This window comes from Giraffa tippelskirchi, chromosome 8, assembly GCF_054371585.1.
Source record: "Giraffa tippelskirchi isolate mGirTip1 chromosome 8, T2T-mGirTip1v1.2.pri, whole genome shotgun sequence".
Taxonomy (NCBI): Eukaryota; Metazoa; Chordata; class Mammalia; order Artiodactyla; family Giraffidae; genus Giraffa; species Giraffa tippelskirchi.
This window is the reverse complement of record NC_137282.1, coordinates 103,003,751-103,021,400: the sequence shown is the minus strand read 5'-3', so window position 1 is coordinate 103,021,400 and position 17,650 is coordinate 103,003,751. Positions and strand designations below refer to the sequence as shown.

Below are 17,650 nucleotides of genomic sequence, written 5' to 3'. Positions count from 1 at the left end.
TCCATTCAGGTATGTCTCATTTACTTCCCCCTGAGTTTTGTAATCTTAGAATATGAATTCATCTTTACTATGAGACAAACATGGGACTTTGTTGAGGACCTGCCCCTCCAGAAAGAACAGTTTCACACTGTATCTGCCAGATGCATAAGGGACATCACCAGAATAGGAATAGTTTTTTAGATAAGTTTCTCAGTTTGAGGCTCCTTGGCTCACCCTATTAGTATAAATCCAAGAACTAAAATGTGAAGCTAAGGATTCTCAGGTGATTTGAAAGATGTCAGAATTAAAAATGAATATGGAAAAGAATCTATAGACCATTTCTGGGTAATCAAATAGTGAGGAAAAATCCTTCAGTTTACAGATCATGCTAATAAATGTAGGATGATTAATATAATCACCATTTTCAACTCCTAATGAAATGATGGATCTAGGGAAAGACATCAATGGATACTTCTACTGAAAACGTTAGGGAAAAGGGATGAGCATTTCATAATGTATGCATAAGGCTGGGCTTCCCTGTTAGCTCAGATGGTAAAGAATCTGCCTGTTATACATGAGACCTGAGATCTTCTGCAAGAAGATCCCTGCAGAAGGGAGTGGCAACCCAATCCAGTATTCTTGCCTGGAGAAGCTGGTGGACAGAGGAACCTGTCGGGCTACAGTCTGAGTTCGCAGAGTCAGGCATGACTGAGTGACTCAGGGCTGTTACCACCTGAACTCAAAGATCAATCTTAACATTACTGAAAATAGAACAACTATACTGGTTAGCTAGGGTTAACATAACAAAATACCACCAAATGGGTGGCTTTAACAATAGATTTTTTTTTTTTTCCCACAGTGTGTTCCACTTCTGGAACTAGAAGTCTAAGATCAAGGGGCCATCAGGGTTGGTTTCTCTGAAGGCTCTCTCCTTGGGTTTTAGATGGCTGCCTTCTCATGCATCCCTCTATGACCTTTCTTCTGTAGGCACGTATCCTGAGGTCTTTTTGCAAGCCCAAATTTCCTCTACTTATAAGGACACTCAATGGACATGAGTTTGAGCAAACTCCAGGAGATAGTGAAGGACAGGGATGACTGGCGTGTTACAGTCCATGTCCAAGTCAGACACTACTGAGTGACTGAACAACAAAACAAGGACACCGGATAGGATTGAGTCTACCCAAACAGTCTCATTCCAACTTAATCACAATTTAAAGGCCTTATATCCAAATACAGTCACAGCCTGAGGTACACACTGGGAATTAACTCTTCAATATATGAATTTGGAGGGGATACAATTCATGTTATACCAACCACCAAACATCTTGTGCCTCTTGATAAAATGTAATTGGAAGTATTTAGCACCATCTCTAAAGTATTCTTAAAACAATAACTATAATAGCCTGAACTGAATCAAATAATTAAATCTAAGAACCACTTTATTTATTATATGAATAGATGAATGTGTTAAATGACATTCAGTTCAGTTATTCAGTCATGTCCGAGTCTTTGCACCCCATGGACTGCAGCACGCCAGGCTTCCTTGTCCATCACCAACTCCTGAAGCTTGCTCAAACTCATGTCCATCGAGTCAGTGATGCCATCCAACCAACTCATCCTCTGTCGTCCCCTTTTCTTCCCACCTTCAATCTTGCCTAAACTCAGGGTCTTCTGCAATGAGTCAGTTCTTTGCATCAGGTGGCCAAAGTACTGGAGTTTCAGCATCAGTTCTTCCAATGAACATTCAGGACTGATTTCCTTTAGGATTGACTGGTTGGATCTCCTTGCAGTCCAGGGACTCTCAAGAGTCTTCTCCAACACCACCGTTAAAAACCATCAATTCTAGGGCTCTCAGCTTTCTTTATAGTCCAACTCTTACATCCATACATGACTACTGGAAAAACCATAGACTTGATTAGATGGACCTTTGTTGGCAAAGTAATGTCTCTGCTTTTTAATATGCTGTCTAGGTTAGTCATAGCTTTTCTATGGCTGCAGTTACCATCTGCAGTGATTTTGGAGCCCAAAATAATGAAGTCTGTCACTGTTTCTGTTGTTTCCCCATCTATTTGCCATGAAGTGATGGGACCTGATGCCATGATCTTAGTTTTCTGAATGCTGAGCTTTAAGCCAACTTTTTCACTCTCCTCTCTCACTTTCATCAAGAGGCTCTTTAGCTCTTCTTCACTTTCTGCCATAAGGGTGGTATCTTCTGCGTATCTGAGGTTATTGATATTTCTCCCGGCAAACTTGATTCCAGCTTGTGCTTCATCCAGCCCAGCATTTCTCATGATGCACTTTTCATATAAGGTAAATAAGCAGGATGTCAATATACCGCCTTGACGTACTCCTTTCCCAATTTGGAACTAGTCTGTTGTCCCATGTCCGGTTCTAACAGTTGCTTCTTGACCTGCATACAGATTTCTCAGGAGGCAGGTAAGGTAGTCTGGTATTCCCATCTCTTGAAGAATTTTCCAGTTTGCTATATCCACACAGTCAAAGGCTTAGGTGTAGTCAATAAAGCAGATGTTTTTCTGGAACTCCCTTGCTTTTTCGATGATCCAATAGATGTTGGCAATTTGATCTCTGGTTCCTCTGGATCCAGCTTGAACATCTGGAACTTCACAGTTCACTTACTGTTGAAGTCTGGCTTGGAGAATTTTGAGCATTACTTTGCTAGTGTGTGAGATGAGTGAAACTGTGCTGTAGTGGAAATGACATTATGAGACTTTAAAACTAGCCCAGTACGGTATGTGGTTAATTCTACAACTTGGCTTTATCAGAAAATTAATTTTAAAAGAGAGAGGAGAAACTTAAGAGATTTAAGACATCCATCAAATGAAATGTGTAGACCTTGTTTGATTCTTAATTCAAACAAATCAACTCTAAGGAAAATATTTTTGAGACAACCAGGGAAAATTATACATGAATTAGGTATTAGATGATACTAAAGAACTGTTAACTTCATTGGACATAATATATAAAACTGTTCTGTTTTTTAAAGGTCCTTAGGCCACAGTCGGACACAGCTGAAGCAACTTAGCAGCAGCAGCAGGCTAGAGATAAATATTCTAATTTTGAGTATTTACAAGCAAAATTATATAATGCAGAAACAAATCATATGTAACGCAGAAAAATGAAACAAAAATGGAAGGTAACTATTAAAGCTGGCTGATGGGTACGTAATGATTCATTATACCAGTCCTCTACTTTTGTGTATGCTTGAAATTTTTCATAAAAATATTATTTAAAAAAACTGAATAAATAGAATTTTCAAATGAGACTTTACCATCTACTCAGAGACTATGTCAATATAGATTTCCTCATAATCTGTATCACCGGACCATTTTTTTTTCCAATAATCTACTATTCTATGGAAAATGCTGCCCTTTCCAAGGCCTGACTTTACTCAGGAGTCTCAATTCCCAACTCCCTGCTTCATTTGTACCCAAGGCCTTGGTCTCCTGTTTAACTATGAGTATTAAAACCCAAGCCACTGTATTAGGGAGCCCAGCAAGCTCACTCTAACACCAAGGGTAGATTTTCTGTCATGTGTCTACTTGCCAAGCTCTCTCCACCTTTCTTCTTTTTAGCTCCTGAGTTCTCTTTTAAATACCTTGTTACAAGCTCATCTATGCATTTATGTAGTACACAATCAAATATTTCTAGATAAGTTCTAATATTTGCAGCATAGCTCTTCATATTATCATAACCAGGTGCTTCCTCTCTGTTAAGCACTGTAAGAAAAACTTCTAATTCCAGTTATTTGGCAATGTCACTCAGAGTTCTGGTCATGTTCCTTACAATATTTGTTCTGAAACATCCAGAACCCTAAAGGGAAAGGGCAAAGGGAGACACAAGGATGAAAATGTATTGAGGAGAAAAGAATCCTTGCCAGCTCTTTCAAAAAGGTGGAAAGGTTGATCCCTGGGTCAGGAAAATCCCCTGAAGGAGGAAATAGCAACCCACTCTAGTATTCTTGCCTGGAAAACCCCATGGACAGAGGAGCCTGTGGGCTACAGTCCATGGGGTTGCAAAGAGTTGGACATGACTGAGCAAACAACAAAACAAAAAAAGTCATGTTTGTTAGGATTTGTTCGGAAAACATCAGAATCCAGAAGGGAAAGGGCAAAGTGAGAAAGGAGGATTAAAATCGGTCCAGGACTAAAGATATCTTGCCAGCTCTTTCCAAAAGGTGGAATGGGATAGAATCTAAGAGACCAAGAAAGAGATAGAGGAAGAGGAAGATATTCTGTCCCATATAGTCTATAAACAATAGGCAAATGTGTCACCTAAAAAATTCTAGGTGAAAAATTGTGGTTCTGATCACCAAGGTTTTACTTTTTGAAAATCTGAAGCATTTTATTCTCCACCTTGAAGGCAGAGTTCTTGTAGATAAAAAAAAACAAATCATCACTCTTCTTCTATGGACCTAACAGAAGCAGAAGATACTAAGACAAGGTAGCAAGAACATACAGAACTGTACAAAAAAGATCTTAATGACCCAGATAACCATGATGGTGTGATCACTCACCTAGAACCAGACATCCTGGAGTGTGAAGTCAAGTGGGCCATAGGAAGCATCACTACGAAAAAGCTAGTGGAGGGGATGGAATTCCAGTTGAGCTATTTCAAGTTTCAAAAGATGATGCTGTGAAAGTGCTGCACTCAATATGCCAACAAATTTGGAAAACTCAGCAGTGGCCACAGGACTGGAAAGGGTCAGTTTTCATTCCAATCCCTAAGAAAGGCAATGCCAAAGAATGTTCAAACTACTGCACAATTGCACTCATCTCACACGCTAGCAAAGTAATGCTCAAAATTCTTCAAGTCAGGCTGCAACAGTACCTGAACCAAGAACCTCCAGATGTTCAAACTGGATTTAGAAAAGGCAGAGGAACCAGAGATCAAATTGGCAACATTCACTGGATCACAGAAAAAGAAAGTTCCAGAAGAACATCTACCTCTGCTTTATTGACTACACCAAAGCCTTTGACTGTGTGGATCACAACAAACTGTGGAAAATTCTTCAAGAGATGGGAATACCAGACTACCTGACCTGCCTCGTGAGATATCAGTATGCAGTTCAAAAAGCAACAGTTAGAACCAGACGTGGACCAATGGACTGGTTCCAAACTGGGAAAGGAGTATGTCAAGGCTGTATATTGTCACTCTGCTTATTTAACTTATATGCAGAATACATCATGTGAAACAACAGACTTGATGAAACACAAGCTGGAATCAAGATTGCTGGGAGAAATATCAATAACCTCAGATAGGCAGATGACCACCACCCTTATGGCAGAAAGGGAAGAGAAACTAAAGAGCCTCTTGATGAAAGTGAAAAAGGAGAGTGAAAAAGCTGGCTTAAAACTCAACATTCAAAAAACAAAGATCATGGCATTTGGTCCCATCACTTCATGGCAAATAGATGGGGCAACAATGGAAACAGTGACAGACTTTATTATTTTGGGCTCCAAAATCACTGCAGATGGTGACCGAAGCCATGAAATGTAAAGATGCTTGCTCCTTGGAAGAAAACCTATGACCAAACTAGACAGCATATTAAAAAGCAGAGACATTACTTTCCCAACAAAGGTCCATCTCGTAAAAGCTATGGTTTTTCCAGTAGTCATGTATGGATGTAAAAGCTGGACTATAAAGAAAGCTGAAAGCCGTAGAATTGATGGTTTTGAACGGTGGTGCTGGAGAAGACTCTTGAGAGTCCCTTGGACTGCAAGGAGATCCAACCAGTCCATCCTAAAGGAAATCAGTCCTGAATATTCATTGGAAGGACTGATGCTGAAGCTGAAACTCCAGTACATTGGCCACCTGATTGGAAGAACTGTCTCATCTGAAAAGACCCTGATGCTGGGAAAGATTAAAGGTGGGAGAAGGGGACAACAGAGGACGAGATGGTTGGATGACAACACCAACTCAATGGGCATGAGTTTGAGCAAGCTCCGGGAGATGGTGAAGGACAGGAAAGCCTGGCATGCTGCAGTCTATGGGGTCATAAAGAGTCAGACACGACTGAGCAACTGAACTGAAATGAGTGGCTCATCAGGCTGCTGCCAGTGCTCAGCCCATCGGCTCTACAGTCCAGCAGTCCAGGCTTCCTTCCACTCCTCCACTTCACTGGCTCACTCCTCCTGCTCCTAACTCTGGATCTCTGGAAAGCTTGCCTCTAGTCTCTAGGGAATAGAACCATATCCATCAAGTCTCAGCTAAAATGCCGCTTTCTAGAGGAGAAAGGAGAGTGGGTCATTCTTGATCTATTATTTTCCCCCAGTGTGTGTTAGTGTTAGTTACTAAGTCGTGTCTGACTCATTGCTACCCCATTTTCCCCCAACAACCTTTCTAATTCTCCTTTAGAACATTCATCATGCTTTTAACTACTCATTCCATGTTTATCTTCCTTGCTGAGATGCAAAATCCTTAGCAGTTTATAACAGTTGAATGAATGAGTGAATAAGTAAGTAAGCATAGGCAAGACAAAAAAATGTCATTCTTTCCTAACTCTGCTTGAAGTCAGGGCACAACTTACTGGTATCACCAGGGTAAATTTACAAACACCACTGGAGGAAGCTGGTCTCAGCCTCAGGATTGACATTTTAGAAGCTTCATTTTAGAATATGATCTGAGCTTCATGACACCTTATGCGGTTTGATAACATATCTTATATCTCATTGGAGATATTCAGATTATTTATAATTTTCTTTATGAAGGTATCTATCAGAAAATAGTACTTTTCTCTTTTCAATCAGCAATGGGACAGAAAGTGGCATACTCTCCATATTTTTTAAACTAAAATCTCTACATATAAAACACAAATTCAAGGGGTTGGAATTATTTTAAATACTAGCTACTACTCTTGAATACAGTGATTATTAAATAGCACTAGCTCCTTTAACCATCAGGACATTCCTGTGATGTAGGGATTGTTAATTGTTTCATAAATGAGGAAACGAAGGCCTAGAGAGTAAAGTAACTTCCTAAAGTATGTCTATCGTTTTATGAGTAGGAAGTTCCTATTTTCTAGAGTCTTGACATTTTGAAGGACAAGAGGAATGAGGAGGACTGAAGCCCTTACAGAGAGTTCAAAGTCGGGATGGGGGAAAGTGCTCTCTATAAAGTCATTTACTAGAACAGAGGAGTCAATGAAATCATTGGCTGCCCTCGCCTATCTGCTGGCATCTGAGCTGACTACAGTGAGAAAAGGAGAGGGTAAGATATGGAAGCAGTGATCAGCTCTAAGTTGCAGGATCCGCATTGTCTTGATCAGCTTTTAGGCGACATTAGAAATACTCTTCTTGAGTCATTCTAAAAATAAATCAGGGTCAAATAAATTAACAGAGTTCACAAAAAACTGCATACACTTCTATCCAACCACATGAATTTTAGTGCATTTTACTTTTACATTTGATTTGCCTTTGCTTACTCCCCACATTTTTTGTAATTATAGAATCTAGATCATGTACCCAATGTACCCAATTTGCTATCATTTATTCTCCTGTTCTACAAACTTACCACTGTCTAGCAGCAAATGTATCTGCAGACAGCTGTTCTAAATAGTCCTTTAGCATGGATCTCCCTAGAATGCAGTGATACTTAGATGCTGTACTAAGATGAAGATTTGGTTTATAATCCCGAAACAGCCATGCTATAGTAGTTTTCTTCTGTCTTCCCATTCAGTGATGTCCTTAGAATCTCCTGAAGTGTGTATGCATGGTTTAGCTTGCCTTCTTTAAATGTTTCCAGAAATCTGATGCACTTATTTATCCTACATTCTGAACAGCTACAAAACAAAACAAAAAAGCATGTGCAACAATGTTACAGTTTCTTTAGCGATACATGAATATGTAGCAAAAGTATAAAAGCTACATATACACGTATCAGTAAAGGAATGATCTACTGCTACTGCTACTGCTAAGTCGCTTCAGTCGTGCCCGACTCTGTGCGACCCCATAGACGGCAGCCCACCAGGCTCCTCCGTCCCTGGGATTCTCCAGGCAAGAATACTGGAGTGGGTTGCCACTTCCCTCTCCAGTGCATGAAAGGGAAAAGTGAAAGTGAAGTCGCTCAGTCGTGTCCGACTCCTAGCGACCCCATGGGTCTGCAGCCTACCAGGCTCCTCCACCCATGGGATTTTCCAGGCAAGAGTACTGGAGTGGGGTGCCACTGCCTTCTCCGAAGGGATGATCTAAGGGGGCTTAAATTTTACTTGCATTTTTTTCTTAAAAAAATCTGAAAAAAATTAAATGTTAACACTTTATACGGTTACATGGTGGGAATATGGGTGTTCATTATGCTATTCTCTATAGTGTATGTTAATATTTAAAAGTTTTTGTATCTATTTAAAATTTTAAACTTATTTGCTTTAATAATATGGAAATCACATGTTTGGCATCTTATATCATGAACATTTCTCAATGTGAAAAAATAAAAAACATTTATTTTGTTTTGAAGAGTACATAAAGTAGAAGTGGCTTTCTATTGGAGCCTTAATTATTATACTAAAGAGCGCCACATATACATTAAATGTGGGGGAATCTATGATCAAAACTACTACCTGTGTGAGTGATTCTCACATCTGTGCATCTGAAATATATGAAATCTTTTTAAAAGAACAGATGCTCAAGATTTACCTTAAACCTGCTTGAACCAGAGTATCTGCAACGAGAACCACATACACCAAGGCTGACAACCACTGATCTACGAAAATGGCGCAAAAGAAAATTGAGCAAGCACCACTAATTCCGATCAATCATGTGATTAGCATGGTGAAGGGACAGTTTTCCCAGTGGCCATGTAGACAGTTCTATGTCTCCCACCTGGGTACTGTACAAGCAAAACACAAAATAAGAAAAAATGAAATCATTGAGAAAACATGCATAACAATACATTAGCTAAACCATAAAAGAGGGACAGTGGTTCTTATGAAATACATCAATCATAAAACAGTGTCATAAATCATACATCAATCATAAAACAAACTGAATTAGGCTAGAAACAAACATGTTTGCCTGTTATGAAATAGAGAAAGCACAAAAAGGCTTATGTAAGTGTAATGAAAACACTCACTCTAGATGATGTGATTACGGCACTGGATATCCTTCGTCCTCCCTCATCCACACTCCAGAGGTATTTTTCACCTACTCTACTGTGCTCTAATTCCCAGGAGGCTGACTTCCGACCTGCAAAAATACTCCCTCCCCCCCTCCCATCTTCTGTCTTCCAGCTAAATTTGCCAGCGGGAAGCACCACCAGGAAATCAAAGAGCTGCAAGGGAGTGAAGAGGGGTATTTATTCCTCCATGCCTCTCAATCTCAGAAAGGCCAGAGGTCTAGCCAGGCAGCCTTCCCCATATAGCTACCCTCTCTGGGTTTAGTCATGATCCTATTCTCTTACCTCTTTAGGCCTAGGGATGATAATGGTTCTCATTATTGTTAGTCTTGTGATGCTTCACCATCCATTGTTGGTTTATTTTACCTCAGGCACACTTTTAAAATTAATCTTATCAACTACTCCATTTTGAGCTTGCTACATATTTTCTACCAGAACACTGACTGACACAATTATAAAGCATGAAGATATTTTACCCTGTCTCTAAGCAGAATGCTTTTTTATAGATCTAACCTTACAAGCTTAATATGTCCAGCTAGTATTTAGCATTATAGGTGCTGTACATGATTGAGGAAAATACATATTGAATATATGACCTGTTCCCTGGTAGCTCAGACAGTAAAGAATCTGCCTGCAGTGTGATAGACCAGGGTTCAGTCCCTGGGTCAGGAAGATCCCCTGGAGAAGGAAATGGCAACCCACTCCAGTATTCTTAGTATTCTTGCCTGGAGCATCCCATGGACAGAGGAGCCTGGCGAGCTACAGTCGATGGGATTGCAGAGAGTCAGACACGACTGAGTGACTAACACACACTTGTACTTTTGAGGGGAAAAAAAAAAAACTAGGTGGAAAACAAATTCAATACTACTCTTGGGCACATATCCGGAGAAAACGGTAACCTGAAAAACTACACGTAACGCAATACACATTGCAGCACTATTTACAACAGCCAGGACGTGGGAGCAACCTAGATGCCCACCCAAGGATGAATGGATAAAGAAGCTGTGGTACATATATACAATGGAATACTACTCAGACATAAAAATGAACAAAATAGTGCCATTTACAGAGACATGGGTAGATCCAGAGACTGTCATAGGAGGGAAGTCAGAAAGAGAAGAAGAAGTATAGTATGTTAACACACATATGTGGAATCTACAAAAATGGTACAGATGAACTTATTTGCAAAACAGAAATAGAGACACAGATGTAGAGAACAAATTATGAATACCAAAGGAGGAAATGGGGGTGGGATGAGCTGGGAGATTGGGATTGACATATACACACTACAATGCATAACACAGAAAACTAATGAGAACCTACCATATAGCACAGGGAACTCTACTCAATGCTCTTTGGTGACCTAAACGGGAAGGAAACCTAAAAAACACAGGAGATATATGTGTAACTGATTCAGTTTGCTGCACAGCAGAAACTAACACAACATTGTAAAGTAACTACACTCCAATAAAAATTAATAAAAAACCTTTTTTGGTTTCAATGAGTAAAACTTTGAAACACTCAAAAAAAAAAAAGAATGAAATAATTCCATTTGCGGTGACATGGATGTCATACTGAGTGAAGTAAGTCAAAGACAAATACATGTGATATCGCTTATATGTAGAATCTTTAAAAAAAAAGGTACAAACAAACTTATTTATAAAACAGAAAAAGAGTCACAAATATAAAAAACAAACTTCTAGTTACCAAGGGGGAAACAGAGGGGGGGATAAATTGAGAGACTGGGATTGACATATACACTCTACTGTACATAAAACAGATAATAAGAACCTACTGTATTGGGAACTCTCAATACTCTGTAACAGCCTAGAGGTGGAAAGAATCTAAAAAAGCAGGGATATATGTAGAACTGATTCACTTTGCTGTACAACAGAAAATAACACAACATTGTAAAGCAACTATAATCAAAATTAAAGAAAAACAAATTGAAGGCCAAAATAAAAGAAATAATAAAAAAACAAGGAGTAATTAACAAATAGACATGGTGAACTAAAAAATAAGAACTAGGGAGTCAGGGAAGGCTTTCTGGAAAAAAGTATTCCAGCTGGGTCCTAAAGCACAGAGAAAATTTAGATAGCATTACCAAGTAGAGTGGAGAGGAATGGGCATCTTGAGCAAGGAAAACAATATAAGCCAAAACACTAAAATGGGAAAGGCTATGGTTGTTGGATGAGCAAAATGTATAATGCCAGACTAGAGCGTAGCATGTTTTATTTAGGACTCTACAGCCTTAGCTAGTTCTAAGTCAGACAAGTGAAGTTATACAAAAATACTAATTCTATAATTTATATATCTTTCAGGGGACTAGTGGGCTTCCTAGGTGACTCAGTGGTAGAGAATCTGCCTGCCAATACAGGAGATGCGGGTTTGATCCCTGGGTTGGGAAGATCCACTGGAGAAGGAAATGCCACCCCACTCCAGTATTCCTGCCTGGAAAATCCCATGGACAGAGCTAGGTGGGCTACAGACCATGGGGTCACAGAAGAGCCCACATATATATACTATTCATTTCATGCTGCCTAAACTGGTGTTTGTATTTCAACTCTGGCCCCTTGGGGGAAAAAATTTTTTTAACAGGTTTCTGAATAGGCCAGGAAATTCTCAATCAGAATAAACCTCATTCTTATCTCAGCAATTTTATGAACGATGTTTTGAAGCTGCTGTTAAAATCTCTGCTAATGACCTACTGCTTGTTTCTAAGGTTTCCACCTGTCAGACTATCAGTGAACTAATCAGGAAAAATGATTACAGAACTTAAAGGTAGTTCCATCATTAACAGAATAATTTCTAATATTTCTGCTTGCTACAGAGAAATTTATTAAGACAAAAAAATGCAATATCTCTAATTTTCTCAGCTGGATTTTGTAAAAGACTTACCAATCAAGTAATTTCCTCAAACATTTTCTTAAATCAAGGAAAATAATAAAACACCTTGTTAATTATGCAGTTAATGTTTACTGTACCAGACACTTAGTTTGGTCAATATAACATTATTTGGTTAATATAACATTTTTGTACACATTATTGTATACTAGGGCCAAAAGAAGATATTTTTAATGTGGGCATTTTTATGTCACCATTTTACTGGGGACTGCCTGCTTATTAGAGCTGTTCTGATGCAGGGAATTTTGATGAGACCTTAAAAATGAACTATTAACCTTCCAAAGTGAGAAAAAAAAATTCATGTTAAACATGAAACAGATATCCTTGTCTGTTCCCTGGGACACGGCTTAGTGACTACACCACCACCACATTACAAATGTATACAAGCCTACAAGCAAGCAGTGTCCATTACAGGGCAGTCACTCTGAGAAGGTTACAAACATTTTCTAATAATGCTGCCATTAATTAAAACTATTTTTAAAACACCTTTCACAGTTGTCTTCATAGCCTTCATGATAACTGTTTAAATATCCTTAAGAGCAGTAAAATCTTGGAGGCAGAGCTGAGTTTTGCAACCATGCAGAAATCATTCTGCCAAGTTTAGCAAATAAAAGATGTTCAAACTGAGCTACATAGTTTTGGATTATAAAAATACAAACAAAAAAACCAGTACTTATAAAAGAGATTCTAAAATATTTTTATGTTGCTTGTAAAACTGACTAAATTTTTCAAATATTTAAAATGACTGAATACCAGCAGCACTTTTTAAATAAACATCTAGCCTCCTAAAGTAACCACCTGGAATGACCATTCTAAAAACATAAATGACAGCATGTTGTGGGGAGTGGCAGTGTTTCATGACCCTATAGTCACACTTTGAAGTCACAAAGCAGCTTTCTTCCAAGGAGATTAAAATATTCTCCAGACATTACTTCATTAATTCTCTAAATATCCCTTCTGAGAGAAGGGATAGATTACAGTTCTTTTTCTTTCCAGTTGCTGAGCAAAGATGGTGCAAGGGAAAGAGAATTGTTAGTGTTTATTCCATGAGTCACTAATTAAGTCTAGGCGAACTGTGCCCTAAAATGTGTGCTATGTAGTTAGCAAAATTTAACTGAATTTTTTTTAGCTTTATTCTGTTTGATAAAAAGGCATTATATGAGGTAGATGTCTCATAAAATATTACAGGGATATATTATTATTAATTCATTGGATACTTGCCTAGAAGAACTCTGCTTGACATACGGGAAGTACTAATTAAAGAAGCAGGTGTCTATCCTCAGATATCCCCATAAAAGCCTAGTTAAGTCTATTTCATAAAGGAGAAAAAGCTTGTTTTTTTTTTTTTTAAGACTCCTTTCTTTGAATTTTAAAAGAAAAAAATATATTCACTTTGAAAAACCAAACACAAATGTAACAGAGGAACAAAAACGGGGCAATAAAAGATCTGTTGGCAAAATCATTTAAAAGCAGGGAAAGGGGTGCATTGTTGACGGCACTGGAGAGAAAGGACAACATAATATGCACCTGATTACAAGTTAATTTTCATTGCAATTATTAAAATAATTATTCTTCTAAATGTAAAATTCTTTTGTAGGAGAAAAGAAAACTTACTGCTCAGGCATACTACCATTCCACTTATCCATTAAACAAACATTTAGAGTCTCTGCTATGTTAATCACTAGGTACAACTGAGCTCCCAGTGGATTCACATAGGAGATTAACAGTTTGACAGAGGAAACACACACACAAAATTCGTCCTTACTACGGTTCTCCTATTCAAAAAATGGAATGACTCTGGTCATTTAAGTATCACTTTTAGGGGTACTACTTTAGGAATATGAAAGAACTCAAGTCTATTTTTAAGAAAGGTTTTGGTAATTAATGAATAAATAAAAATATGCGAATTAGAGGGGCTCTCAGCGCTAAATTTTGTTTGAGGTTGAGTGAGTGTACCGAGAACAACTCTCGGTCAGACAAGTTCTAACCCCAGTTCCCACAAGGGCTGACTGCTTGTTTTTGATGTAATCACTTTTCCTCGTAGGTGCCTCAGCTGTCTGGTCTATAAAATGGGTAATTTAACAGTAACTTGCCCACACAATGCTCCTTTGAAATTACTAATGAATGCTTTCCTGTGTACACTTAAAACTATTGGATGCTACAAAAATATTGAGTACGTCCTATCTCGAAAAGAACGCGGTGACATGTTAGTGCTAATTAGGACACTAATGACAAATCTTCTCCATCCTAGGGACCCTCTCGCCACCTCCGCCCCGCTGCATTTCAGAGCTTACCCACAACCTCTGACAACAAGTCTGAGCCCTCCGAACCGGAGGCTGCAACAAAAGCAGCTGAGACGCCGATACCGAAATGGACCAGACAAAAGAAAGTGGATCTGGGCGAAGGGAACGGGCCGTGGAAGGGGGGTGTGTGCGACTCTCCCCACGAGCTCCGAGAGGAAACCGGACGCGGCTCCCCAATTCCCACCTGGAGGGCGGCCCGCTCCGGCCCCGCGGCCCTCCCCGCACGCCCCCGGCGCCGCCCGGCTGGCGCTTCCAGACCCCGTGTAATTCCACCCTCCCGCCGGCTCGCGCCCCGCGGCCGTCGCCGCCGCCCCGGGAGCCTCAGGTGCGAAAGTTAAACCGCCGCCGCATCACCTGAGGCCGGGGCGGGAGGCGGCAGGGCCAGCGCAGCCCAGCCCGCGGCGCATCCGCCCGGCGCGAGCCCGGGGCCCGAGCCACCGAGGCCGGGCAGGGCAGGGCAGGGCCGGGCCCGGTCGGGCCAACGCCGGCCCCTCTGGCGGCCGCGCCCCGCCGGGCTCCCAACCGCCGGCCCTCACCTGCGTCCGCGTCCCGGGGCGCCCGGCCACCCGCTGCCCGGCTCGGAGGACTCGTGGCGGCGGCGATGCCGGTTCGGCGAGACGGGAAGCGACAGGAGCCAAACCCCGCGGAAAGCGCTCGAGCTGCGCCGGCGGCCCGGAGCCCGCGGCCTCGGTCTCGGCGCCCAAGCGCTCCCGCCGCCTCTGGCTCCGCGCACCCACCTCGGCGGGTTCCGGCCCGAGCGGCGCGTGGGCGGCGCCCTGTCCTGACCCCGCGCAGCCTGGCGAGCAGCGCCAGCTGCGCCCGTCCGGCGGCACCGTGGGAAAGTTGTGCTTTCTGGTCATCCCTTTACCAGAGCATCAGAAGTTGCCGTGCCTGCTTCTGCCGCGGCCTCACCCAGTCCCACCCACAGTTCGGAGCTCCGAGCCCACCTGCTGGGCCCATTACCTGCTGAGATCCACTCACATCCCCAGACGCTTCTCCACACCTAGACTCTTCCTTAAGGCACCACCACTCTCTGAGTTTACTTTTCCCTAATGTTGTCAGTCCTAGTTGCTTACCTTATGCCGAAGGTTCCGTCCAAGTACACCTGGGATTAACTACCAAAGGGTTTTTGATGAATTACAGCTGGTAGGTGAGTTGATGACAGGAGGTAAATCTAAAGTGCTTAGTCAGGGAGTTGGAGGGCTCGCTTGGAGTAAAGGTGGACTTGTCAGCAGGTTGTGAACTCTGGATTCAGAGCAATGAAAATAGATGATCAAAAGACTGTAAGGCTTGTAATATAAAAAAAAAAAAAACAAAACAAGTTTTATTAGGTAGCTTCAGGAAGGGGAAGGAAGCTGAGTGGGAGGACCTCAAAAGACTGTACAGCTTTCTCTGCTAGGTACAGAAATTGCCATTTGCCCAAGTGGTTTCTTTAGAGTCTTGTTCTAAAAATTGCGTGCATGCTCAGTCCCATTCATGTCTTTGCGACTCCTTGGACTGTAGCCTGCCAGGCTCCTCTGTCCATGGAATTTTTCAGGCAAGAATACTGGAGTGGGTGGGTTGCCATTTTCTTCTCCAGGGGATGTTCCCAACTCAGGGATGGAACCCGCATCTCCTACTTCTCCTTTGTTAGCAGGCACATTCTTTCTACTGACTTAGGCAATATGCAGTGATTTCCTAAGTGAAAAATCTGATGAAATCATCAACAACAAAACCACACAAAAACATGATAGGAAAAGTAAACTACAGACCTTTTGAATATTAATACGGAAATCCAGGGACGGCGGAGCCTGATGGGCTGCTGTCTGTGGGGTCGCACAGAGTCGGACACGACTGAAGTGACTTAGCAGCAGCAGCAGCCACAACAAAAAACCTAGCAAACCAAATCCAGCAAGGTAGAAAAAGCATTTTACAACATGAGCAAGAGGGATTTGGCTAATAAGTGCAAGATTGGTTTAGCATAAAATGAATTATGTATGTTATACACTATCTTTAAAAAAAAGGGACAAAAACCACAGGATCATCTCAATAGTTAAAGAAAAAGCACGTGACAAAACCTAGCCCTTTTTCATAATTAAAAACACTCAACTAGGTAGGAAGAGAACACCCTCAATCTGATTTTAAAAATTAAAAAAAAAAGGAAGCTAACATCATAATCACTGGTAAAAGAATGAATAATTTCACATAAGATTAAGGATAGGAAAAAATATGTCCACTCTTGCTACTTTTATTGGACATTGTTCTACAGGTTCTAAGCAGAGCAATTAAGCAAGGAAAGGTCAAATATCTTATAGTAAATAAAGCAAACAGAAGAAAGAATTTTTGAAGAAAAACAGGAGAATAGTTTTTAGCACTGAGGGGCAATAGGACAAAAGTTCTCAGATTGATGGATAAAAATTACCTATGTCAAAGTGTGCTATTATGAAATTTCAAAGAACATGGTTCTGGGAAAAGATCTTAATTGGTTCCAGTGAGGAAAAAAGAGATCATTTGCAGAGATTCAGAAATCCGAATGGCATTGGAATTTTTGAAGAAGCATAAGTAAAGAGAAGTTCTGAGAGAAAGTCATTTCTGATCCAGAAGTTAATTAAGGTTATTAAAAAAAAAAAAAGACATTTTCAGCATGCAAAGTTTTAAACATTCTTTTCATGCACTCTTTCTCAGAAAACAATTGGAAAACTTGCCCCACCACTACAAAGAGGTGAGGTCAGGGGTCTGATAGAGGAAACAGATGAAGGTTATACCCAAGACAACTTGGTTGGAATGGCCACCAGAAAAAATCCACATCCTATCCCTGGAGCCTTGCATTTTACAGTAAAAGAGACTTTTCTGATATAGAGTTATGACCACAAATATGGAGGCTATCCTGGATTATCCAAGTAGACCCAACCTAGTCTAAAAGCCTTTGATTTCCAGGAGAGTGTGAAGAAAACAGATAGTGCCAAATGTAGCAAAGAGTCTAAGGAGTTTGACTGGGTTAGCTGACCCACGAGGCAACATAATATAATAGCTCAGATGTGGCGCTCAGGAATCACAGTGCCCTGGCTTCATTCCAAACTCGACTGCCTATAATCATAAAACCTTAGGAAAAATTTCTTTCTTTCTTTGTCTTAGTTTCTTCATCTGTAAATGGAAGATAATAAGATTATCTGCTTTTACCCATTAAAGTGCTTAAAATATCTGGCACGTAGTTAATACTCAATAAATACCAGCTGTTATTGTTATTGACAACATTTAACAAAATAGTTTCTGTAGAGTAATAATTAGTTAGGACTCATTTCAGTGAAATGACCAAAATCCAACTCTAGTTGGCCCTGGGGAAATATGCAGTATTTCAT

At 40.6% G+C, this 17,650-nt stretch overlaps 1 protein-coding gene across 50 annotated transcripts in view; it reads right to left on the bottom strand.

The window, feature by feature from the left end:
- Nucleotides 1-15,052, bottom strand: part of RNF180 (ring finger protein 180) — a 256,780-nt gene extending 241,728 nt beyond the window's left edge. For 23 of the 50 annotated variants that reach the window (XR_014061724.1, XR_014061728.1, XR_014061726.1 and 20 more), the window contains exon 1: nucleotides 14,849-15,052. Coding sequence is in view for 5 of the 50 variants with exons in the window: in XM_081518255.1 (XP_081374381.1) it covers nucleotides 10,429-10,431 (3 nt within the window). In the remaining 45 variants the exon portion in view is untranslated. Of the gene's footprint in view, nucleotides 1-10,428; nucleotides 10,486-14,303; nucleotides 14,574-14,666; nucleotides 14,737-14,848 lie in introns of those variants that run through there. The other 27 variants (XR_014061727.1, XR_014061731.1, XM_081518278.1 and 24 more) reach the window with 6 other exon arrangements.
- Nucleotides 15,053-17,650: the final 2,598 nt, after the last annotated feature.